The following is a 26,032-nucleotide window of genomic DNA, read 5'->3' as shown; positions in this document are numbered from 1 at the left end:
TAAAGTAATCATTTACAACAAAGGATATCCTTATCTTACGCATGCGACTCGAAAAACGCATTATGAGACTCCTATATGAGACCATACCGTAAAAAATGAAATAGCCCAAAAAATACCTTGCGTCTTTGAATATATACCTAATATGTAATAATCTTGTACATAAAATAGCGTCAGGGTTTGCAAGTGCTATTTCGATAATAACAAGCTAGTTTTATTGAGGGGCAGAGAATACATAGGCTAAATTAGTCGCTGAGCATAGATGCTAGTTTCTCAACCCAAACCCAATTTTTATTATTAAGTTAAATTTTTCTAGATCGAAATTTGGTACTTTTCCATCCAAAATAATTATCAGTTCAGCAATATATTTTTTATCAAATTTATAGGCAAGAGAATTTGATTACATGACCTATGGATCCACATTCAAGTTAATTTCACATGAATCAAACTAAGATCATAACATAGGATTAGTGATTGAGCCATTAGCTCTATCTGAGGCACAGAGCGCAAAAAAGAAACAAGGCGCTGCCAATGATCATATAAAATTATTAAATTTACGTACAGGGTATTTTCTATTGTTCTCGGAAATTACAGCGTCAAATCGATTACCTCATTTTTTTTACGAATAAGCAATATCAAGAATAGTCTACTGACTGAAATAATGACTCCGGCTTCGATGTTGTGTAATGCACTCTATGATGTAAGCACAAAAGTTGGGCTCCTTTCCTTCCGCCTTTTCCTACCCGTCAGCTCTTATCTCTCTCCCTCACCCTTCAACCCTCCTTCGTCTCTCCTGGCTATTCTTCCCTTGGAGACTTTTAACGGCTTCTCTTTTACCTCTCCATCCACTCCGACCACCCCATTCCCTCCCTCCAGCGAAGTTTTGTGGCGTCTCGAGGCGTCTGAATTATGATGAAGGGGGGGAGATATACAACTCGCTGTACTGTTTTCGAGTGAATAAGAAAAGGGAGAGTCTTTGGGTTTCTTTATTTTGGAAACTTGTATCTCACGGAAATACGGATATCCACGGATGCCTCTGTTGTTGAGACGAAAGCATGAAAAGTCCTCAGGAAGCATTAAAGTCACCAATTGAACTCCATATCGGCGTCGACAAGGGAGTTATAGGACGTTAAAATTCTGTTTACCGCTCGCCATAGGATTTACTATTTCTTGACACTTAATTGAATTGATCGCTTAAAACAAAACAAAGCTAAAAATTCGCAGTAATATTAGGGTACTCGGTATAGCAGCAGTTATGAACTTGCTTGAGGTGCCCCACAGAGTAAATTGTAAAAGTAAAAGCTCTGAACGGCAAATAAATTATAATTTTTAGCACGTAACTAGTGCCAGTGCAAGTGATAGGCTTCCACCATTTATTAGAAATATTCCAATAATTTTTGAATATTGCTAAATCATGAATAGGAACTCCTCAAAATATTTTGTGCCTAAAAAAGTCGATTTATAATCTAAAATCACAATGTAAAGAGTATCAAATTTGAGTAATTTCAGCATAGACTCCTGTGTTGAATTTCATTTGAGAGAGTGTATACATGTAGGATTTTTTGCAAAATAAATATGAAGATTAGACATTACTTGGAAAAAGGTTTGCTAAGTTCTAAATTAAAGACAACCATCAAGGATTTGTTAGTAGGTAAATACGAGTTCAACGTCTGCTATTCCCTCTCATTCCAACTAGAAGTTTAAATGATTTCGTATTTGAAAAAGGGAACATTGCTTTTGATTAAATTAATATTCTCTATACTCATATACTTTATACAATACAAGAGATAAGGAAATTTTTCAATATATACCACGTTCATGAAAAGCCTTGACCTTTTCATATTCTTTTATTTCTGGGCTTTCCTAAAATAGTCCATGAGAATTACCACTCGATATCTAAAGACAAAACTTATTTTATACTTATGGTCAATTTTATTTCGATGAAATAAATGAAATTTTAGTTTTGCATCCGATCTAAGCGAATGTCAGCCCACATACAACTTTAGATTTGTAATTTCAAAATGATATTGATAATACTGATTTTTTATTTAGCAAAGTTTTTTAGCTGTTTTTATTGTTTCGCGAAAAATTCAATAAATTACGATGTTTAAGTCGGAGAAGTTTGAGGAATTCTACAAACTTAGGGCACATTCATATTACTTTGCTGATTGAGATTTTTATAAAACGCAATTATAAAGAGGAATTCACAAAAAAAGTTATACTTTTACAGGAAGAATTCAATCGAAAATTAACAATTTATCATTAAAACAGGTAAAATATTTTAATCAGCTCGCTGATTACGGTATAAGAGCCAACTTTTTCACCACTTTGCCCAAGGATGCTGAGACAGGGGAACTTTTTTGCGGGACTAAATAGGGAATTGGGTCTCAGATGCAAGAGAGTTGGAGTTTGAGGGTTGGTGATGTCCCTTTGGTGGGAGGGTGGGGGTAGGTTAGCCGATTCCCTTCTGAAGTACGAGAAAAGTTCGAAAGTGGTGACACCAAAGATAAGGGCGGTAAAACGACAAACGAGATGAAAAACAAGGGTAGGAATCATCTAAATGGTAGCTGCGGAGCGGAGATGGGGGATGCCTTGTATGTGGATTGGATCCGGGAAAGGGGGATTAAGGGACCCCGGGACGTGTGCCTAGGGAAGAGTGGTGGGAGATAAGACAAAGGGGAATCATGAGAAACGAATAAGACGCATGAGGGGCCCCGTAATGCGGGAATAAGATCCCGCATTCGTTAAGGTGAAAGATGTGGCGCCGTTCGGGACCACCAGTGAGGAGGGAGGTATGGTGGGAACGCGCAGGGCGAACTAAACGAAGACGGGGTGAGTAATTTCACTAGGATCGGCAGCAACGTTTCCTTGTACCGAGAAAAATCACTCAGTAATCATACCTTTTACTAATAAAAAACATTTTCTCTAGAAGACCCAAAATGACAATAAATAGAAAGAATATGAGATCTTCACTTACATCTACACAATAAACTCATAAGTCTCTGCAAGAAAATGAGACGAAGGGTTGACACAATATAACACCAATAGAAAAGAATAGCAACATTTAAAGGAACACACACGGTAAATTGTTCTTGCTTGCGGCCCTCTCAGAGGCCTTCTTCAAGTGAGACTGAAAATATGCTGGAGAGGGGAAAGGGGTATGGGCGGGGAGGGGAGGTGTGGAGAAAATGCTGGGAGGGAAATTAAAAATGGTGATTAAGGGTGGTAATTTTGAAAGAACGGAAAGCTAATATGTAAGCGGATTCACGAGTTCTCACCTCTATTTTGGTGGCTGAATCAGGTAGGGATTCTTGGATGCTAAGAGCAAAACACTGGTCGAATGAAAGGTTGTGGGAATTGGCGTGTGAAGGGATAGGAAGAGAAGAAAGTGAGGCAGAATTGCAGGAGTACCGGTGATTATTCATTCGAATGGATAAGGGGGTAATGCATTCGCCTATGTAAAAGGAAATTCAATGTTTGCATGACAAAAGATATATAATGTTTTTTGAGAGGCAATTAGCGTGGGAACGAGGTGAGGGAGCAATGAGGGGATGTAGGGAGAGGGGAGTAGACCTAATAAGAAGACAGGTTTTACATCGGGGGCGGTTGCAAGTAGGGGAAATATGAAGATATTTGTCACGGGGGGGCGCCAAAGAGTTGGTGGATCTCAGAAAGTTTTTGAGATTGGTGGGTCGTCTGTATGCGATAGATGGGCATTGGGGTAGTAAGGATGAGGTTATATATATAATGAAGGATTTAGTGTTTGAATGTGTATTAGGCCAATGTGGCTCGTCTCTTCTTCTGGCTATGCTTGCCACGAAACGCACTGTTCTTATCCTTTATGATGTTGTATGATTCCTTTACTACTATCCTTTCCTTGTGTATTGTCTATTTCTCCTTTGTTGGGTGAAACAGCTACCTAACGCCATCTCTTGGCCAAAGAATTTGGGCACTTGGTTGCATAAAGCATCGCAGATCTCAGTGTAAAATACATTTCCTGGATAGCTCAAGTGGTTAAGAGCCTCCGCCCGGCAAGTGGAAAGATCCGGAGTTCAAATCCCGGTCTAGGAAATGTTTTTGCATTCGTGATCTGCTTGATTTCACCTTCCCCACCTTTGTGTTCGTCCTTTATATGTACTCCTATCCCTTTTCCTTATATCTGTTTCTATATAAATGTATATATATGTATATATATATATATATATATACATATATAAATATATATATATATACATATATAAATATATATATATATATATATATATATATATATATATATATATATATATATATATATATATAAATGATACATAACATATATAACATAAATGATAACTTCATAACTTCTCTTTTATTCCATCATATTAATTAATTTTCCTCTTAACGAAGCTGGTTTGAAACCTTTGCGCTGTAAATTAAACAGTTATGCAGTCACAACGCGTATTAAATTTGATAACTTTTTCATATTAGTCCATCACTATTCATTTACCATAGAACCTATCCCCTGTTTATGAGCTCCAATTGTAAATGATTATCTTTAATATCATTTAATAAGAAAAGATATTTCATTTTATATCTTTGGAAGTTGTGCATTTGTCCAGGTCTTTGGCCTAGGTTCGGTTCCAGGTGATATCACAGAGAAACTTTATTTTCACGCAACTTGAGTGAATTTTCGGACAATATTTCTTTCTGGAAAACCACAGATAGTAGAGTGAAAGGAACTGTGCCCTCCTACCCTTAATCTGTGATATCCCCACGTCGGTGTTTAGGGCTTGTATGCGGCGAGCTCTACTCTAACTTACCAGAACAATATTTGGATACGGTCATCACTACGGTGGCGGTAAACTAATCCAATATTTAATTAATTTCAAGGCCTCTATCTAGTTGAAAAACATCAAAATATTGGCCATAATTGTTATAAATTTAGACTTTATGGCGTGAAATATTTAATAAGTCTTGCAATGTACATATTTATTGCATGATGTAGCCCATAGTAATTCGAAAGTATACCAATTGAAATTTTATAATATTCTGCTTTTACTCATATGAAAATCATGAACAATTTGTCATACTTAATACTTTGCTAATTTAAATATGACTCTAAATGACCTTGAATAGTTAAGTTTAGGTTTCAGGGTGAAATCTAGGACTGATTATACTGGAAGTGGATTGTGCTGCTACAACTGATAACCGACAAAAATCGATTACGAGACAAGGATTGGAGCTCAGAACCTAATAATTCTTCTTAAAACCTAAGCTTCATTAGTAAATATAAATTAGGGATAATGCAACAGAAAATAACAGTTTTCATGGTTATTTTTTCATTTATAATTTGTTAAAATAATAATATAATTGATTTATTGTCAAAATGTTCTATTCACCTCTATTAGCATGAATTCTGAGCATCTAAAGTATATAATTGATATATTTCATTGATTAACAGGAAAAAACTATTCTATCAATGTTAAATTATTAGTTATACTACGGCGAAGAAAATTTTTCCAAACGACAAAATTATAAAAGTAAGATATCTATATGATATAAATGGGTCATGAAAAGGGTAATAAATAGGGTATCTACGTAGTAATAGAAATTGAGGAAAACTGGATAGTCATACAAAGATTGCGGATTAAATATAGATATAAATAGGATGAATAATTTAGTCTTCTTGCGGGATTTTTAAAACGTAGGTTAACACAATAAATATCAATTCAAATAAGGCATCACTAATGGCTCAATATTTAAGCATCCTAAGTCACCTTCAAATTTATCTGAAAACACTATGCACGGGATTGTGTAAGCATCTGAAGTCATACTGAAATTTATTCCGAGTTGAAATAAATGTATTTATGATGAGTACTTAAAGTTCACTTAAAAAAATGAAATGGGTGCGCATATAAACAGGAAAATAACGGCCATCGGCTATTAAACGTCGTGAGTCCGAAGAGGCACCCCTTGAATAGAAAATCTTCATTAATTGTCTCGAGATCGGAAGAAAAATAATGACTTAGTCTAAAAAATTACTTGGATACTTCCCATGAAATTTCAGGCAAAGAACGAAATGATATGCGCAGTATGAAATCGTATACACATTTAAGGAGAAGAGAGAAAGGAGGAGTTCCAATTCTTTCAACTACCAAATGTAGCGGTGGTGAAGCAATTACTTGAAATGCGTTCTAACCAGTCATCTGCGTTTCCAGGGGCTTCGCTTAAGCTTCCTTGGACAACTCCGCTGTGACATCTGCTATTTTAGTCTTTATTCGGAAACTTGCGCCTGAAAACTTTGTATCCTTATCTTGGGAAGATTCTTCATTTATTTCCTTCCGAGAGAAGAAAAACTTTTTGAGTTCTAGCATTTAGCCATCTCAACCACTCGCCGAACAATTCAAGCTTCATTTCCCCCCTCCCTTCACCAGCAACCCCCGTCCCCTACTCCGCATATCTTTATCTCCGCCCTATCACAAAGTTAACCGTGCGGGAGACAAATCGGAGAAACGGAGTGGAAAAATAAACCCTTCTTTGTCATTCCTATCGCAGCAATCCTCCAGCTTGCCGTGCTACCATGGAGGTTTTTGACGCGACATTTTACTTCGCTCTGAGCATACGAATTGGCCACTTAGTTTTTCACATCAGGTACCTATTGCAAATTTAAGAAATCCAAATATAAAAATTGAGCTACATAAAAGGAATACACTGGAAAAATAGAGGGACGATATTAATTTAAATTATAAATGACAAAAATCAGTAGTAACAACCAATGGAAAAATAATTACCTCATGAAAAATCATATTTGAATCAAATGAGATATAACCTGACTCCTTAAACAGTAATCTACTCTTCTTTTAACTCTGCATGCATTCTACCTCTCTTCATTCCATCTTATACGTCTATCTATTCGAGGGTAGATACATTTTACAAAGTTTTCAGCTATATTATATAAACTATATCTTAAGTTGATTATTAGAGTATTTTGAATGAAATTTATTGAACAAACTTCTTAAATAAAACAGATAATAAAACTTTCTGGAGTCCAGCATATATGCTGAAAAGCAAGTAAGGGGAGGGTAATGGAAAAGCTTTACTTTCCCCTTACTTGCTTTTCAGCTTATATACTGGACTCCGAGTGATGAGTGTTACCTGACGTTGATGTAGTTACATTGAAACCGGTCGTATTGATAAATTTTATTTTGTGGAAAATTGCCAATTTTTAATTAATTATGATATTCCACCATAGCACGCTAGAAACGTCTCTTTTTGTTAGTTCTTCGTGATTGCGTCGTAGTTGATGTGTTGGAGATCTAAGATTTTATAGTCTTTTAACTGTTTCTCAAATTAGACTCGTACTTTAATTATAAGTTTTAAACAAAAATGAAATTATTTCAATGGTGCTTTCTTTATAGCACAACATACCGCTCGTTTGTTTACACAACGATTCTGACTCATGCGAATACTATGCTTTTATTCCTAAGCACATCTTACAGCTCACAATTCGTAAAATCCAACTGTGACAATTAAAATTGATTCCTGTCTGTAATGAATGGCTATAAATGTATGCTTATTGCCTATTAGTTATCAGGATTAACCCATTGAAGTTGTTATAGGTGAATGAATAAAGAAATTGTGCTCACCTGTGGTTGCATTGCTGACACGCAAAGCATTCTAAGTGGTAAACATTGTTCCTAGCTCTCATAACCATCTCAAATGCAGGAATCACCTTCGAACATGCTGCGCAGTAGCCAGTGTTACCGAACAACCTAGAAAATGGAAAAAATGAAACATTACTCACGACCAAACGCAAAAAATACACATCATGCGGCATTTTTACATGTCTCGAAGAGATATATTATATTTGGAGTGAAGTCATATTTATACGCAATATCATTTATCATTCAATATATTTTAAATATTGCAATCTCGGTAATAACAATGTCAACGAAAACATTTTTCATTTATTTACTCTGGGTAGTCAGGATTTTATTTCTAAGGACATGGGCAGCCAATACTTAAGGACTTTACCAAAATAAATATCAATCTTAGCAATTTATACAATGGTGAGGAAAACAGTAGTGAATTAATGTTGCTGTGCGGGTGGAATGCATTGAATACTTGAGTTTATGACCCAGGTCACATATTTTTACATCAACATTTCTTTGCACACTCGATGCAAAAATGATATACATACATGTATAACAATATTGGAACTGCAAATTTGTCTGCTTAATCACTTTGATTAATCGCAATTAACTAGCGTCAACAACGTTTACCCTTATACAAAATGCCCAGCAATTTGAAATACCCCCTTATCAGTTTCAGTAAAGCATCATATTCGTAATATTTTACATCTGGAACATGTTCTACAGGATTTTGGCAGTGACTGCAAAACTTTGCTGATACCTGTTTGATGGAACATAATCCATGCATGAGGTTTCATGCTAACAGTCATAATTAAAATTTTTAAATCAAAGTCACTAACTTGAAATATAATAACTCACAGGCTGCAGAAGAGAACGCAACCACCGAACCAAGCTCTATGCTTACAATGTATAACTAAGTAGAAACATATGATCATTTTATATTTATTTCCGATTATTTTGGCTAATTGCTTCATTCATTGCTTGGATAAATTTATTTTTTACTGTTTTTTAAAAGTAAAAAATGGCATGCTTATTAAGGGCATTTTATCAGTAAAAGCATTAGAAACAATTCTCTTACCTGAGATAATCCCTCTTACAGAGGATAAGATTCGCTTTGGTATACAGTGTGGAACCGACTTCTCCAAGCCGACAGTCGCAGCAGCCACATTTTAAGCAATCTTCATGCCACAGCAGATCCAACGCTTTCAGAAGGTACCTGAGAGAGCAAATTGCAATTTTATTTTCATTGTTCAGAAAATCCTACTGAACTCTTCGCCTAAAATGGCATTCAAATCATGTGTGAATTACTTTCAATAAAAAATAAACAGACTCTTGGTTATTTTTGCTAAAAATATTATAAAAGATTGAATTTGTGCACCTAATTTTTTGATTGAGACAATTATTTTTAAATGCCATGAGTAACGTTAGCATTTGCCTTCCGAAAATTTCATGAATTCAATTTTATTCGTCAATATTCTCATCAAGCGCTATTTTGCATTGTGTGATATTCTTTATTGCTCGATTAGGAAAAATCAAATTAAAAATGAACTATTCAAATTCATAATAAACTCTAAGCACACATATGGTGGAGCTGCAAATGAATTTGATGAAGATTCAAATATATTATGAAATAAGGAAGATGAATACCAAGAGGGAATTCACTCAGAGATATAGAATAAGAACAAAATCCTTCTCCTAATTGCAAATATCTCGGTGTGAATTACGTCTTAAAATATAATAAAGCATTACATTTCAATTTAAGTACTTAGTAGACAAGATAAAGATGCGCTAAATTTGTTATAAATATTTCTTGAATCTTCTGATCTCTTTAAATACATTGTCTGCAAGGGTCGTCTCATCGACAGACCTAAGCGTACAATCTCACCTGTCCGTTATTCGTTTGCCGCACCCGGCGCACTCCTGTACGGCCGACGGGTTGGTGGGCGCGGAGGAGGTGGGTGCGGTTGGAGGTGCTGATGAAATGGCCGCCGCGGCAGCCGCTGCCGCCGACGACGATATAGATGACGGCGTGGAGGCGCATCCATTTTTCTGCACCTCCACTTTCGTCACGTCCATCGTCATCCTGTAAGGCATAGAAAATGGGCGGTGAGGTCTTGTTCCACTGCATGAGTTTTATTAATACTAGCCATATACCTATTATACCCTTAATTTCCACCCATCACATATGCAATAGGGAACATAATGTCGAGATATCGGTATTTGTTGAGGTAACTTTCAATTAAATAATAATTTTTACAAACACTCGGTGCTCCAAAGTCTGTTATCGCAAGAATTACAATATATTTTTCATGCCTGAGACTTAATAAGAAGAGAACTTAGAACTATTTTATTTAGAATTCTACAGATCTAGTTGGAACGCGAGAAAGAAAAAATATCATAAAACACAGCATAACTCAATTTTCAATCCAAAAATTCATAAAAAGGTGTATCTAATCGATAATATAATAGTGTGTTGTAATTTGTAATTTTTCTTCATGATTACTTCGTTACTAGGGTTATTTAACTCATATTTTGTTGTCTCTCTTCCCTTATTTCCCGGGGTACATACTCGTACTTTTTTGCTTATTCGCAAACACTTCAGCCAATTTGCATTTTCTAATAACATTCAAATTTTGCCATCCGCTTTCTCGTACTGCCTAATTTTGCTTGCCAATACGTTTAAAAATGGCGAGGAAAAATTGATCGTTAAGATATGCCGAAAATGAAGAAAAAACGAAGAGGTTAGATGCTAGGAGTAATGAAATGGGACTTCCGTTAGAATGGCATATCGTGTAGATAACTACTTATGACAAAAGAAGAAGTAAGTTATACAATGATAGTTTTTAAATGGTAATAAGAATAAAACTTTTGAAGAAAACATTTTGCATTCTGTGGAGGTGCAATTGGCTAGAATGTGTGCAATTAATGCAGTCCTATTGAACTGAATACAAGGGAATCTAATCCTATATTTAAATATAAAAAACTGACTTTAAATTCATGACAATGTAATAGGATGAAAAATACGAAATTTAGCAGTAAAAATTTGTGAAAAGCCATACGTATTTTCCGGTATTATCTCGTTTCGAGTTTCAGAGCACATGAGCACATCATTCTCCTAATTTCCCAACAGGGCAGATGAGTGTGGTGCATTAGAAATGTGCGAAATTTGCTAAATATTTACTCTCGATTGCGTTAATAATAAATGTATTATGTGTGAATATATAAGCAATGCACTTAAAAGGAAGCTGATTTTCAAAGTTAATATTCAATTTGCAAGTAAATTCTCATGCATTTGATGCGGGTCACGAGAAAAAGCAATGCTCTTTTCCAATATAAATATTTGACGAAACGTCCAGAATTATTGAGGCAAATTAAATTGTCGAAAAATAAATGGCAATCGTCAACAAGCATTTTATATTCAATGCGTCAAACAACAAAATAAATAGCCGCCACATTAAACAAAACGAAAACTCCCGGAGCCCGGATGAAAATTATTCTGTTTGCATCCTGCCCACAAAATGGGGAATCTTTTGAAAGCATGAAACGCTTCAAACACAAATATTACGACGTTAAATAAAATTTATAATGCATGAGCCATGTTAAACATGATCATAATGAAAAATTACAGGAGTTAAAACAAAATCAGTCGTCATGACTTTTTGAAAATGATTGTCATGAACAAGAATTAAAAAGACAAATGCAGCATTCCGATAAATACGGAGGTGATTAACTTTAAATGGGGAGTGAATTCTTCAGTTATAGTTTTAATAAAATTATAAAAAAATTTTCTGCATCAGCATTTGTTACCTTTTAATTACCAGCAGTCTTTATGAGTTTTCAGTTATTTTTAAGCTAAAGAGAAATTTCAGTCACACGATATTTTTGAATTCATGAAATGCATCATGAAGATGGTACGATGCGCACACAATATTTTCACCACACGAAAGTTTTTCTTCTATTTTGTAAAAGGAAACACAAATGAATAGACTTGGTGGAACGTAACCACGAGAAGGCGGTAAGTACGGTTGCCGTATCATGTCTTTAGGTCCTAAAGATGACATTGAATGTCGAAAACCGGATCGCATCGAAATGAATTATGGGTGAAATCACAAAGTTACTATTTTTTCATTTACAATATACATGTGCGGGTACCAAGGAGAACTAGACTGAGAGTGGGAGGGTAAGAGGAAAGGGAGGTAAGATGAAGTGGAGAAAATTGTTATAGGCAGCTTTTTATCTTGTGTGTACATAAGTAAGGATGGAGAAGCTTGATTGATATATTAGCTAGATGAATTACATCACATAATGACGTACTCCTCCAGTTTCTATGCTGTTTATGATCTAATTTCTGATAATTGGAGCAGCACATCCTGGAGAATTTGGAACAGTTCATGAAATTTGGGCCGTATTCCATGAAATCAGTCATCTCTGAAATTTTGGCCACCACGCACTCGTTCCCTTGCCTAAAGTTACCCACAATTGTGGGCTACGGTCATTAGGGTAACCGAGTGAATTTCATAATTTTAGTAATTTCGTTTCGTTTCATTCTGACCCAATTGAAATCGTTTATATTTTAGGCAAATAGCGAAAGAAAATTTTTTTATTAGGGATAAATATAAAACAAATTTATAATTGACAAAATAAAAAAAACCAATTCGTTTTTTTATTCAGGTTCCGTCCCAAAGTACTCGAAATGGTTCCTCTCCTCTTCAAACAAAAATTTCGGGAGTAAAATTGCCTCTAAATTTTTAGAGGGGTTTAATTTCAATACTATTCACTTGGGCAGGTTACTGCTCAAAATTCACATAGCTGGCATCAAATTTTCGCATATTCATCTGGTAAGTTAGTGCAAACCATGGCTCAAACATTCGACTGCCCATCAAGACTGGTGACTAAAAAAAATCGCTCCTACGCAGAGAAATGCTGTATCCTAACACTGGTACATTGGCTGCTTACTGCTAGCTGCTGGAAAGAATTCCATGAAACTATCTTTCCTGTGGTGCTCTCCTTTCCCAACATCGCGAGTCTTAAACCACACAGGCCCCAAGCCCCCAAGTCGAGCGCACTGCACTGAACAGTGGAAGGGGGAGCTTTGTGAAGATCTAACGCCGCAGTCCGTTTGGCTTGGAGGCAAAGAAAATTTACCGTGTCCAACTGTAAAGAGGTAGGTGCGGTAAACTCATCATTTTCGGGCTAAAACGATCCAAGTAGTACTTTAGTGAACTAAGTCAACAGCACCTTCAATCTGAGAGTGCTTAAGTAATTAATAATACCCCTAAATACGTATGTAACTTCCTGCTGGAAGAAGTGTGGCTTCAATTTTTAATTCAACCGGTCATCTAGCTCTTTCCGGGTAATACGTGTAGGTATTAGGTGTTGCGACCGTCAGCTGAGGTCATTTGCGCCATTAGGTACCGGTGATTATTAAATTGGAAGGGTAGGATATTCAGGAATTTGAGTACATGTGGAGAAACACCCATCATCAGTATTGGCCTACTCTTAACGAAAGACACCAAGGGTTCCAGAATTTAGAATTAGACCCGACGGAAGGAGTATTCCACGTTAAGTGCTCTCTCCTCATGACACCTAAGAAGGTCTCGAGATGCCCTGAAATATTCTGCCAACGCAAAAATTTGAACACAGACCCTCGAGGTGGGAAACTAGCTACCGCACCGAACGGGCTGTGTAGATTTAATAGTTAAAAAAGCCCTCACCCGCGGATGCTGTATGACCGAATCCACCCAAGGGAATTAGTATTGCTAAATGATATTTTTAAATTTGAGAAAATCGGTGAAAATTGCCTAAAAATTTTCTCTAATCCTTCCCTTTGTGGCAGCTGAGAACTAAAAAACTTCTATTCTGATTCAAAACTGTTAAAGCATGGTATCCCTATAGTTTTGAGCTGGTGTAAGGATAAACCAATTAAGGATACATGAGTAGAAAAGGATACATATCTGCTGACCAATGTTTCCATTTTCATAATGTTGAAGTATTCATTATTCGAAAGCAAATAAATAAAGCCGGCAGTTTTTTTTCTTCTCAGGCTAGAAATTGATGAAACTCCCATTCTGTGTTTCCATAGACTAGTAGCCATAACGCCAAGTAAGGTGTATCGCAGAGGTCAGGAAAGCATGTAAGTCATCAACTGTGCTTCGGGAGGGCTTCGGAGAAAACCAAGGAGGAAAATCGTTGGCGGCTGAATATGGCTTTCCTTATCTTAAAACTTATGAAAACACCAACCTCATCTCCTTGATGCTGAACTCGTCAGACCGGAACGTTTTGCCTAAGGATTCCGTTACCGGGATTTTTTCCACCCCAAAGTAACCCTCTCAAACTCACTCGCCTCGTGTGAAAAACCGCGATCTCTTCGCACACCTCTCCCCTACCATCCTCGTCCTCTCCCCAGGCCCTCCCATCAGACCCCGACGTCCCCTCTTACACCGCCACACCCGCTGCCATCACTCACCCGACAGCGCCATCTCATCCGAGAACCGGCGCGTAACATCTTCTTCACTCAGTTGCGCCAAATTGTCGGATCCCTCAAACCCGTCTCCCCATACCCCTCCTTTGCCCTTCCAACCCCTCCTCCCCTCACCAGAAAAACTGTTCACCTACTCCTCTCACTGTTGCGACTTGCCGTCTTCCTCCCGCCGGACTAAAACCCACCGTCACCGCCTCCCCCATCCCATAACCACCGCCTTCCGTCACCCAAAATTCCTCAGTTCCCCCACCAACTCACTCCACCAAGTCCCCAGCTCTTCTTCAATTCCTAAGCCCTTCCCACTCCCACCCTCCGTCACTTGCAGCTCCCCCATACCACCCTCCAACCCCCTCGAACGGCTGCTCGTCTCCTCTTTTACACTTTCTTCCCATTTTTTTTCAATTAAAAAAAAATAAACGCTCTCGTTTCCTCCACCATTCCCTTCCCCTTCTTCTTATCCTTCCCCCCAAAACCATGTGGAGGCATATGGCACGAGAGGAGCGCCCGCAAGGAAGTTGGCGGTAAAGAGAACAAATGACTGTCGTCCGGCGGACGAGGGAGGAGCTCCTCCTATCGGTTGAAGGATAGGAGGGTTGTTTGAGGAGGAATGGGAATGAGGGAGAGGTGGGAAAGAATGAGGATGAATGAATCACGTAACTCATCGCTCAACTCCAACAACCGTCTTCATGCTCGCCTTGGAATGTAATGCGCGCTGATAGCGACGAATTATAAATTACGCCTTTCGAAAAATGTGCCTGTACTAACTGATGAATCATTTACTTGTACGTACGAAGTACTAACACAAAAATAACTATTGTTCAAGTCGTTGGATTGTTTAAAGAAACCTAAATAGACTTTTAAAAACCCGAAAACGCATCGTTGAAAAAAAAAGATTTTCAACTTTAACGAACGTGTTGCAAATTCTAGAAAAATATTTACTGCGGTGTCGTTACACAAATAAAACAACAACATAAAATCAGTGAGCCTTACTTGATTATATTTACACGCAAAATATAACCCCAATTACAGTGACGAAAAGGTGATAAAATTATAATGGCGTGTAGATACAGAAGAAATATTGACATTACGCAGGCTATGAAGATGTATTAATTGATGGGCAAATACCGTAAATGATTTGGTATGCAACAAAACCTATTTCAGGCTTTGAATTGTTTGCTTGAATTATGTGGAGCCTTCAAACATTGCTATAGGTAAAATAAAATGTTTACTTTAGAGAGTTTTACTCTCTTCTGGCAACAAGGAGCTGTAAGAAAAGACATTTCTAAAGATAAATAACAGCAGTATAAATGTATACTTACATTAATACCAACTTGTAAAATTGAACGAGGAAAAAATAATAGAGAGGAGACAGATCTCTGGGTATGGTGACAGAGTCAGAGATAGTTTCGGTGATGAGAGGAACATGAATAGCTTATACGACTATACGCTACGACTACTACTATACGCTTATGCGGTTTTTTTCGTTGAAAAGGCTTAGATTACAGTTAAAATTATTCTATTAAAATTTAGCATTATGCTTTAACAACATGGAAATAAACTATGGAAGAGAAATGGAATCGAGAAGCGAAATAAATCAAAATGCTTTTCATTTTTTATACAAATAGGATAGATATAGTGCTATAAATTTAAACCTATATGCATCCTTACCCAGAAAACGGTTTAGCGTCTTAAAAATCAGTCAAAAGAAGGAAAGGCTGGCGATAATTTTTGATAGCAGCAAGTGCAAATGAATGGTATCGGTGTTTGAAACGCTTTCTAACTTTTATTAAAATGCTTGTTGGAAAAATAAGCGCCAAATGCCGAAAATACTAAAACAAATCTGTTAATTTTTTGAAATTACAGCAGAATGTATTCATTAAAGAGAACATAATGTAGAAAATTAAGGGAAGGGAAGTGTTTGAATCTCAAGACAGAGAGACGCGAAAGCCAAAAAAATTAGCGGTAATTCCTAAAGAGACCACTGAAATGGATTTGAGAGCCATAGTTCTCTGGACCTGGATCCAAATATCAAAACGGTGAATGAGGCACGAGAAAGTGATGCGGAAGGACAGAGTGAAGTAGTGGTGGAGGGAACGAAGGAGAGAACATAACACGAGCTTCGTGTCTGAGAGAGAGAGAGAGAAAAGGCTAGCGAAGGGTGAGGAAGGAGAATAATGATGGATAGAGAGGGAGAAAATTGAGGGGTGAGGAGTCGGCGAGAGGAATAAGGAAGTTTTGCGAGCAGGGGAGACTGCGATGGTCAGCTTAAAACCAAAGTGGAAGTTTTGTCCCGGGGAAGTGTTTGAGTAGTAGGAGGAGGAGGAGCGGAGGGATGGGGGGGCAGGAGGAAGAGGAGGAGGGAAAGTGGGTAGGCGAGGGGATACTTCGGACGCAAATGAGAAAATGATGAGGGTAATGTGTTTCACAGACGAGAGGCTGGAGGGGGTAGGCGAGGGCGAGACGGCCAGCAGGCAGGCCCAACACACGCAGGCGACCGAAGTGAGCGGTGGGGCGCGCGCGCCCGTGTGTGTGTGCGTGTGGAGGACGAAGTATGTAAAGTTTCCAGCGAAAGATGGCCACACTTGCCGTCCGCCCCACCTCATCCCTCGACCTGCCTCCTCTCACTGCCCTTTCCCGCTTCTTACTCTCCTCCCCACCCCATCCCTCCCCAAAACTCTTACCCGCCCCAACACGCCGACGAGGATAATAAAGCACGTGCCATCGATGTCCGCCGCCAATCTGTTAAACAAAAGCAGTTTGACACAGCTTTGTGAGCTCGGAGACTCGACGAAAATAACCTGCGCCGCACTTCCCTCTCTTCTCCCATCTCCACCTCATTCCCCGCAACTCTTCATCGAGAATTGGTTTAAACTACCGGACCCGATACGTAGGATTCAGCAAGCTTCGCTTCCGCCTGAGCTATCTTCTGCACCCAAAACCTGTAACGCCTCGGATTTGTAATTGTGGCCTTTGTGAGCCGTGCTGGGGGTACCGGAAGTTGATTCCGTAACGCAGACCAGTGAGAAATCCTCAATAAATTCTGCTGTGCTGTCACAATCGGCCCAAAATTTGCTAAATGTGCAAAGCGCATAGAACACGCATGCACGGTATCCAAGAGATTCCAGGAATACGAGGCGCATTCAATGCCAAAATCATACACTGGAAGTGAACTTAACCTGATTCCGTTGATTATTAAAAGACAAATGTGTTTCATATTAGTTAGCTGGGAATAATCTGAATTTCATGAGCCGAAATCTCCGAAATTAATTTTGATTCGAACGACCTTAGATAAAAAATACTTCCACTCATGCGTAATTCAATCTCTTGCGAGTGATTTATAAATAACACGTCGAAGGGCCGATCTTTCAATAATTTACTGGATATTTTTTAGTCCACCTGAAAGCAATTCCTTCGGGCGTTTAACGTCAAGCAAGATTTAACCTAATTTTGCATTACGTATGCGAGTTAATTACTGATTTTAAATGCCCTCGTCCTCAATTTATTTTGGTTTCTCCATAAAATCTCAATGCAATTGAAATTGAAACCAAAACCATTGAAACTTAAACATTGGCGAAGTTGAAACTTTAGCTTCATTAAGCTAGGAAATTAAATTTTCGTATCAATCAATTCAAATTCAAACGTCTTCTAAGCATACAACTAATCTAGAGGATGAGCAATAATTCTGAGTGAGACAATAGCTTCTAAAGCAGTGTACATTTACCTATATAGTATATAGAGGCTAAGAAGCTTAGAAATCGATACTGGATTGTTATTAGTTTTTTTATAAGCATTGATTCCCGCAGAAAGCCGGGTCTACTAACATGTAACCAATAATTAAAGCATGGATAAAAATGGAGCCAAATTTGTAACTCACAATCTGTTAATGGATTTTATACACTCTTATCACAATCCATTTATTCTTTTAATACATTAAATTAGACAAAAATTACATTCACTAAAAGGAACGAAAAAATACATCTCTTAGTAGCATTCAAAATTGTTTATACTAAGCTTATCTATGTACTCATAAAAATAATTCTTGATATTTTTTTTACAAGAGAGTCTTTATAAAAGCAATCATGGAAATCGGGTGTGAAAAATTAAATTCGTCTTACGACATCGTCCCATTCAATTTGGAAGAGCCCGAATTATCAGATGTAGTCATTATTCCACTAATTGTATTTTACTGCTTAGAATGTATTTGGGAGGAAATATATAAAAAATATGTTGTTCACTAAATTTAATGAGTAAAGAAATAACTTAAAAACCTTCAGCTACCTCTCTCTGATAAAGTCAGTTTGTAGATTTACCCCATTGAATGAAATCCCAATACTCAATTTTGCTAAATATAAATAAAAGATATTCAGGAAGGGAACTTAAAGCAAGAGTCTTCTCTGCTTCCGAAAGGAGAACTTGAAGAATTGGTGAACCATTGAACCCGAATCTAGAGTCCTTTTCGAAAGCTAACGCAGGAACACCGTTTTTCCGTTGAGTTAGGTTTAATCTCACTATGATCACAGAACCGAAAAGATTTTTTAAAGGGAAAATCATACGGCAGATGCGATACATCAAACAATTGAGAAAGAGAAGTGGCAGTACTCCAGTCACAGGAAGCTCACGCTAAAATGACTAACTACCTCTATGTGAGAAGATCGCGGTAATATAGCATGATCAACCGGCAGTCGGACAACATGTCTTTCAGGACTTAAGGACGTCCCACTGAATCCTGAGATCCAGGCTAAATAAAACAAACCGATACGGATTTATGGATCCGCTCCGACGAACTTGTACTCCATTTACCGGTTGACATGAACCCTGGCGATGAGGAGTCTCGTAATTCCCTCTGCCCCCCTCCATGTCCCGCATATATTCCCTCATCCGAGCCGCCTCTGTCCACTCCCCCCTCCCTTACTTCCCTCACCCAATCCCTCCTCTCACCAGGCCGCAGAGCCACCCCTGAGAGAGAGAGGCACAGGGACAGACTCCCACATGCCCACTCTTCCGCCCAAAGGGCCGCGGGAATACCGCCCGCCTCTGCAGCGGGTCACAAGTACAGCCGGACTCTAAAACCAACACGAGAGCAGACATCAATGGAAAAGCGCCGACCGAACCGTTATACACGGTCCAACCACCCCCTCTCCCCTTGCCCATCCCCCGCTCGCCCTCTCTCCGTCCACCCGACCCCCTTCAAAACCCCCGTAGCCCACAGTTTTAAACGCGGAACCCGCTGGGGCCTTGTGCGGTTTAGCCGCTCGGTGTACGGCGTATAGAGAGAAAACACACAACCCATTGGGGAGGTGGAGTGGATGAAAGGTCGAGGCCCTAAAGGCTCGCTCATGTGTGCTCGTATTAGGACAAAAGGGCTACTTTTTTTATTACCGAGCTGCGGGAACACAGGGAACAATGCTCAATGGTGGCTGGGCGGGGTATTTTTATATGATTGCCGGAGCGCCCTCGGAAGATACACAGCAAGTGTTTCCATTAGGTATTTTCTGAAATTTCGCAGATGAAGAAGATGTGGAACCTCCTTTTTGGGTTGCCCGTGTGTATGTACCCAGCAAATTATTAACCTCTCCAGCCTTTTGAGCAAATGGCTGTAGGACTATTACTACTGCCGCGGCTACAGACGCGGAAACGCCCATAATTTAGATCAAAGTACGGGCGTGCGGTCGTGTACACAATCTCTTTATTTTGTTTCGCGAGAGATTAAATAGCGAGTTTCATTATAATTTATATGGCTACCAAGAAAGAAAGTGCAATTGTCTAAAAAGATTGAGTTTAGTTTTTTGAAACCAACACAGGGACGAAAAAAGTTTTGGCAATGCGTAGTGAGCAAAACATAAGCAAATCGAATTTCTTGAATTTCCGTGAAAATAAGTAAAATTAAGTGTACTTACAACGGCATTCGTGGATAATGTAGAGCAAAATATTATAATTTATCGCGTAGAAATCAATAAATGACCAGGTTATACTACAAAATGGATAACATAGTTGCCTAAAGAGCACGTATCTGGTATTTCAAAGGGTTAAAATCTATTAATGCTGAAAAATTTAGTTGTTCATCCCTTAAAAATTTCAGGTGTCCCTGTGCTTCTGATTACCCTAATTTAACAATAAATATTAGGCATTGTGTGGAGAAATCAAGAAATAAATTATTTAATTTTCTACAGAAAAAAATACATCTTCTGAATAATGCAAATTGCAGACGCACTATTATCGTCTCTATATTTCGTACTATTTTCGATTAGATTATTATTAAGCGTTAATAATAGCTAACTTATTTCTTTGGATGACATATTCCGTCAAAACGCATTCACCTATTTAATCTTGCACATGCTGCCAGACACCATCGAAAGCCATAGGCATTTAAAACATTCAGATTCACGCGATTGGGATTTCACCACTGCAGTATTTTCTTTATTCCTCAGCGGTTGTTGAGACCTGGATCAAATACAACCCCATTCCGCGATCGCGAACCTTCACGGTTCGAGTCCTCCACCGAGTTTCAGTGAAACGACCCACGCAACCGGCGAAACGAGACTCGCGGGAGCGCACTCGTCACCGCGAGCGGCGTGCCAGAGAAGAGCCGCGTGCTCGTCATGAGTGTGTGAGTGGCCTGGTCACGAGCACGCGCCCGAACACGAGGACCACCGACGGATGAGGGGAGGGGGGGGTGTCCGCGTTCATTTGTCCGCGAGGACGCATACGCGTGGATCCCTGGAGAAACTTCGCGACAAACGCCCTCAAACAATCCCCTTCCCTCCTCCCACTCCGACCTCCTACTTCCTTTTTCAAAAGTCCGGTTGACTTTGCGGCCTTTTCGGCCCTTCTGCAAATGATCCCACTGGTCTTGCCGCTCCCAACCCGGGGGACTCGCTCGCTTACTCCTTCCCTCCCCGCTTTTAACCCCTTCCTCCCATCCGCCCACACGCCAACCTCGACCGCCAGACTCTCCTACCCTCTCCCCCCTCTCGATTTATTTCCCTTGCCAGCCCCACTTCCCTCCCTCCCCGGTTTCCACCTCCCACCACACTCTTCCCACGACCCGCCCGGCTCAAGAGCTCCGTGAGCAATGGCTCAAAAGAAGGGGTTGAACTAACCATAGGAAACCCCTTGCGCTCCGGGGCCCACTGTTTGTGACATCCCGGGGCTGTGGACACACTCTGGCGAAGTAAAGCCGGGCGTCCCAAGCTACGGTGCGGCGTAGAAGCGGAGGGGAAGGTCCCTTGGCGAAGGAGAGAGGGGGGACAAATCGAGTCGGAAAGAAGAACCCGACAACGCTCTCGCAAAAGTTTCTCCGGCCGTGGAAGCAGGAAGTTGGATGCGAGGGGTTGGGGACAGGTTTGGCTTGGAGCCGTTTTCCTTCAATCCCCTCACAGCCGCCTACTTCCTCCCCCACTCCACTCCCACTCATGCCGCGAGTGGGGTTCTTGAAGACCCTCGAATGTGTTTCTCCAGCACACAGATAAGAGGCAATGATTCGAAGATAGGTTTCTTTGAAATCGAGCCCTCCCCCGGTTCCATGCAGTACGATTGGGGGATATATCTCCGAAAAATCTTGGCCGATAGCACAAATGACGAATGTGCTTAGTGCTCAAAACATTCCGAATAGGATGTGCAACGGAAAAAATAATTCTTGTTGATTGAGTTTCCGTCTAGAGTGATCTACTCAGCTAACCGAAAAGACGTTTTCATCTCCCTTCATTCCTTGTATCTCTCCTTAAGATTTGCTCGGAGTCATTTAGCGTATAAAACTGCCTCCCACGTGGAAATTTCTACGAATAAAATATTACTTTTACTTGAGTCTAATGTGGAGTGTGATGATTTGCTTTATATTTATGGTAAGAAGGTATAGAATAATTAATATCAGTGAGTCCGGACTTTGAGAAAGTTTCCAGAGATAAAGATAGAGCTTCAAATAGGAAAATGGATGGCAAGGAGGACGAAGTACATTTTGTATTATATGTATACTTTTACTCCTCAAAAATTCAAGTGAAAAGGACCATGAATATTTTTTATATACTCGTAGCAATTAGCTAGCTGTAATAAATAATTAGGCATTTCTTAAGAGTATATTACAGCTTGAAATAACCACGCTCATATGTCTCAATTTAGTGTAATTTACGGATTATTCCTTGAAGACTGTCTCCCCGAATGATGCCGATTCAATATTTGTTCCTTCTGTTACATTAGTAAACCATTTTTAAACTGAATCAAGCTTATGGCATATCCTGCACATCAGTCAGAGTCTTGCACGCCAATTTTAAATAATCACGCAAGACCTGGAATGTGTCGGTCACTTATTCGGGAGAAATATTTTTCCTGTGCGCCTTGGATACATTTTAATTGGGTTCCTTGCAATCGTCAGCAACGAAATTTTAACATGAATTACTCCTCAGACTTTCTCCCATGATAAATTAAAAATAGCTCCCTTATATTGTAATGGTAGCTAGGGGGTGTGAATAATAAATCATCATAGACCCGTAGAAATGATAGTTTTCTCCTATATCTTGTGATCTAGGGAAATGAGAGAATATTCTGAGTCAGGTTCTTAATTTTATCGTTTTGATTCTCTAACGAAAAACATCTAGTTGATCTCCTGTCCGAGTGCGTAGGCCTACTCAATACCAGCCGATTTATAACTTTGAATTCTTCGGAAAATAAATAATGACAAAAATGCAAGGAGCGCATAAATTAATCCAATTGAATGAATTCTGAAAGAATGTATTCAAATTTAAACTTATCGTAGGCGAAGCCTGGAAAATAAAACGTCGAGTTTGATGTATAATTCCGATAAATGTCAGTCATGGTTCTTCAGTGCAGAATGAAATAATGCATTTATCTCGTGACATCCAACCTTTTTCGGTCTCGTCAGAATACCCGCGTGTTTAATGAAACATACATACACCACTAAATAATGCAAGAGGGTAACTCACAACTGACTCTTCAAACCAAAGTTAACCGAGGAAGCACAGTTAATAATTTAATGATATAAAACATGGGGGGGGGGAACCACCAACATATTAGCAATATCATTAACGAAAATTTGCAATGAATGATTAATGAAATTACTTTAAAATAAATTAGCTTTGTGAAAAGCAAATATTTTTAGATAGCCAATACTAAAATATGTTATTAATATTTCACTAATTCAAATGATCCTCATCGATTATTGCCAAATTATTTCAATTATTGAAATTTTAGTCATGAAATCAATTATGGAAAGTATTATTTCTTTCATAATTTATATTGTACACGGAAAATACCCCCTCTCATATTAGATGGAATACTATCAATATATCTATCGTTCCTCAGAACATGCTCAAAGTATACATGTGCAAATGAATAAATTACGGTAGCACAATGAAAAATGACATTTTCGAAAAGATTAATATGATCATTGAAGCCTAAAGTACACCTAATAAAAAGAGTACGCTGTTTTTTTCAGCCCTAAATTTATTATGTGCACCACTATCTATAGACAGAATGTTAGTCCATTAAATGCGGGTATGTTTCACCGTGTGAAAATCACGCGTTCATGCTATGGGGCCAGCTCCTTTTCCTGGGCTCCAAGTAGACTACTAGAAATTTCTGGCTCCTAAAATTTTCAGCCAAATTGGGGAACCCTGGTGATGCCCAGATTCATCGTTTAATTACTCGTTTCTGAACTTGAGGCATTCTATACAACCACCGAACGATTTTCCCACTATTTCTTTTTCATCCACTTTACTTATATATGCGTAAACGATATCTTTTTCCGTTACTTAATGGAAGCGTAATGCGTCAAAGGGGATCTTATATAAGGAAAAAATAATTATGACCTGTTATCCATTTCACTTTACATATCGACGGATATCCTGACATTCTTGAATATTTTCCCGGTGGCTTTGGACATGTATAATTCTTTCATTGGCTACGCAAAGTGCATTGCTTATCAAGTATCTACCGCTTTAGTTTCTTCCAATAGTTATTATTTTAGCTACTGTTTGAATTTTTATTTACTTAATTAATTAGTCATTAATTGGAAACTAATAAAATCATCAGTCTAAGAATATTTTGAGCTAGAGTACCTATAAATATATATAGGCACTCTAGCTAAAAAATAAATGAATAAATAAATAAAAAATATATAACTTATGTGAAAGTATCAAGGATGTGAATAATAATTTAGGCACACCAAGAAAGCATAGCGGGCAAAAAAAGACGGAAACAACTAAAAAAGAAACACATATTCCGAATTTTCGGTGGCAATAACCACCTTTCTCAAGGAAGAGAAGGAACCCGGTTCTAAGTTCCTCAGGACTTTGTTCCTTCTCTCCCTTGAGAAAGGTGGTTATCGCCAACGAAAACTCGGAATACTTGTGAGTTTCTGTGATTTTTTTTGTTCACTGGTGATATCCTCGTGTGCATTATATGTACATATATTTAGTCCACCCCAGATTTTACCTACGGTCAGAAATGGCTAAATCATATTGGTTTAGCCCAAGATTAACTCTAAACCCGATGATAAATAGTACATCCAGTATCATTGGATAGCTTTTAAATCATGTGGCACTTGCCACATGATTTAAAAACTAGATAATTTTTAATAACTTAGATAATTTTCGATATAATTGTTCGTTACCTTATAAGTGTCCTTACGGGTTTTAGTCTAGTTATAATTATTTTACAAATTACGATAACGGCGCACGAGGTATAAATTAGTGATTCACGGCAATACAAAATTCAATCAGCTCTGGGAGGTGAACGCAACAACACACGGTTTGATTCCCGACAAAATATAAGGCATCCGATTTTTTTTACCCGAACGTTTACGAATTAACAGAAAAAATTACACGAGCGGATCCCCTCTTTGGAGCACTCATTTTTTTCCTGTTAAAGTAAGATGGATACCGTCAAAGCGAGCGCAGTCGAGGGATCAGAGGCGAACGCGGAATGATTCCAGGAGCGATGCAGGTGGAACAATGGCGGGATGGGGAGGGGGAGGGGACAGAGAGCGAAGGAGAAGAGGGGAAGTGAGATGGATCACGACGATGGGAGAGGAGGGAGGGACAAAAGGAGGTGAAGGTGGGAGGGAGAGAGAGAAAGAGGTGGAGAGAAAAGGATGAGGGAGGGAGACGTAGGAGGAGCGAGGAAGGGATGGAGAGAGAGAGAGGTGAAAGAAAAAGCAAGGGGCCGGTTCATTACAACGAAGCCAGAGGGCATGTCGGAACCCTTAAAATAATGATAATGATACCAAAAAAAATTCAGCGAGGCGAAAGGGGTGAAGTGAGCGGAGGAAGGGATGGGGTGAGTGAGTGCGAGGGGGTTGGATGGAGAGATGAGGGGGGGCAGGCGGCGACAATGACAGGGGAAGGGGGAGGGGTCAAAGCGTGGCAAGATGGAGGGGGAGGGGGGGCGGAGTGACGAAGTGGGGGGATTGTGGGTGGGGAGAAGGAGGAAGCGCTTTCGGGTGGAAGTGTGGGGATTGGGCCGAGGTTAGGGAATGGGGGTGTGGGGCGTTTTAAGTGGGAGGAAGACGGGAGGCGAATACAAACGACTTCATTTTCTGGGCGAAATTTAGAACGTTCAATTGCTTCACCCCGCATCAATACTTAAAGCCGAGGTCGCCAACCCGTGACCTGAGAGGGGAGTTTATCCCATTGCCGGATTGCAGTTTGAATTTTATGCAAATGCGATAGTTTCTTCGCAATAGTTTCACTCGTGCTTTCAAATAATTGCGCATTTTGATTTTTATCAAGAATTAACCCCCTATCAATAGGAAAAATGTTTTCCTAAAATTGACCAATTTCATTAAGTTCTTTGACTACAATTGATATAGTGTTACTCTTGTAGGTATGCGAGGTATACGTTCAGATTAATTAATACGGATTCGAAAAGAATAAATGAGAAAGTCAAAAAAGAAGAGAGAACTTTGAAA

The 26,032-nt window shown here is 39.0% G+C and overlaps 1 protein-coding gene across 2 annotated transcripts in view; it reads right to left on the bottom strand.

Annotated features, from left to right (window-relative positions):
• The window catches only part of LOC139697905 (LIM domain transcription factor LMO4.1-like), a 322,837-nt gene that overhangs the window by 54,311 nt on the left and 242,494 nt on the right, over window positions 1-26,032 (bottom strand). For both annotated transcript variants that reach the window (XM_071596767.1, XM_071596768.1), the window contains 3 exons: window positions 9,517-9,714; window positions 8,710-8,847; window positions 7,626-7,751 (listed from right to left, as the gene is read on the bottom strand). In XM_071596767.1, coding sequence (XP_071452868.1) covers window positions 7,626-7,751; window positions 8,710-8,847; window positions 9,517-9,714 — 462 coding nt within the window. The remainder of the gene's footprint in view (window positions 1-7,625; window positions 7,752-8,709; window positions 8,848-9,516; window positions 9,715-26,032) is intronic.

Source organism: Hetaerina americana, unplaced genomic scaffold (assembly GCF_022747635.1).
Source record: "Hetaerina americana unplaced genomic scaffold, ioHetAmer1.1.p SCAF_8, whole genome shotgun sequence".
NCBI classification, from domain to species: domain Eukaryota; kingdom Metazoa; phylum Arthropoda; class Insecta; order Odonata; family Calopterygidae; genus Hetaerina; species Hetaerina americana.
The sequence above is the reverse complement of the archived record's forward strand: the minus strand, read 5'-3'. Positions and strand labels throughout refer to the sequence as shown.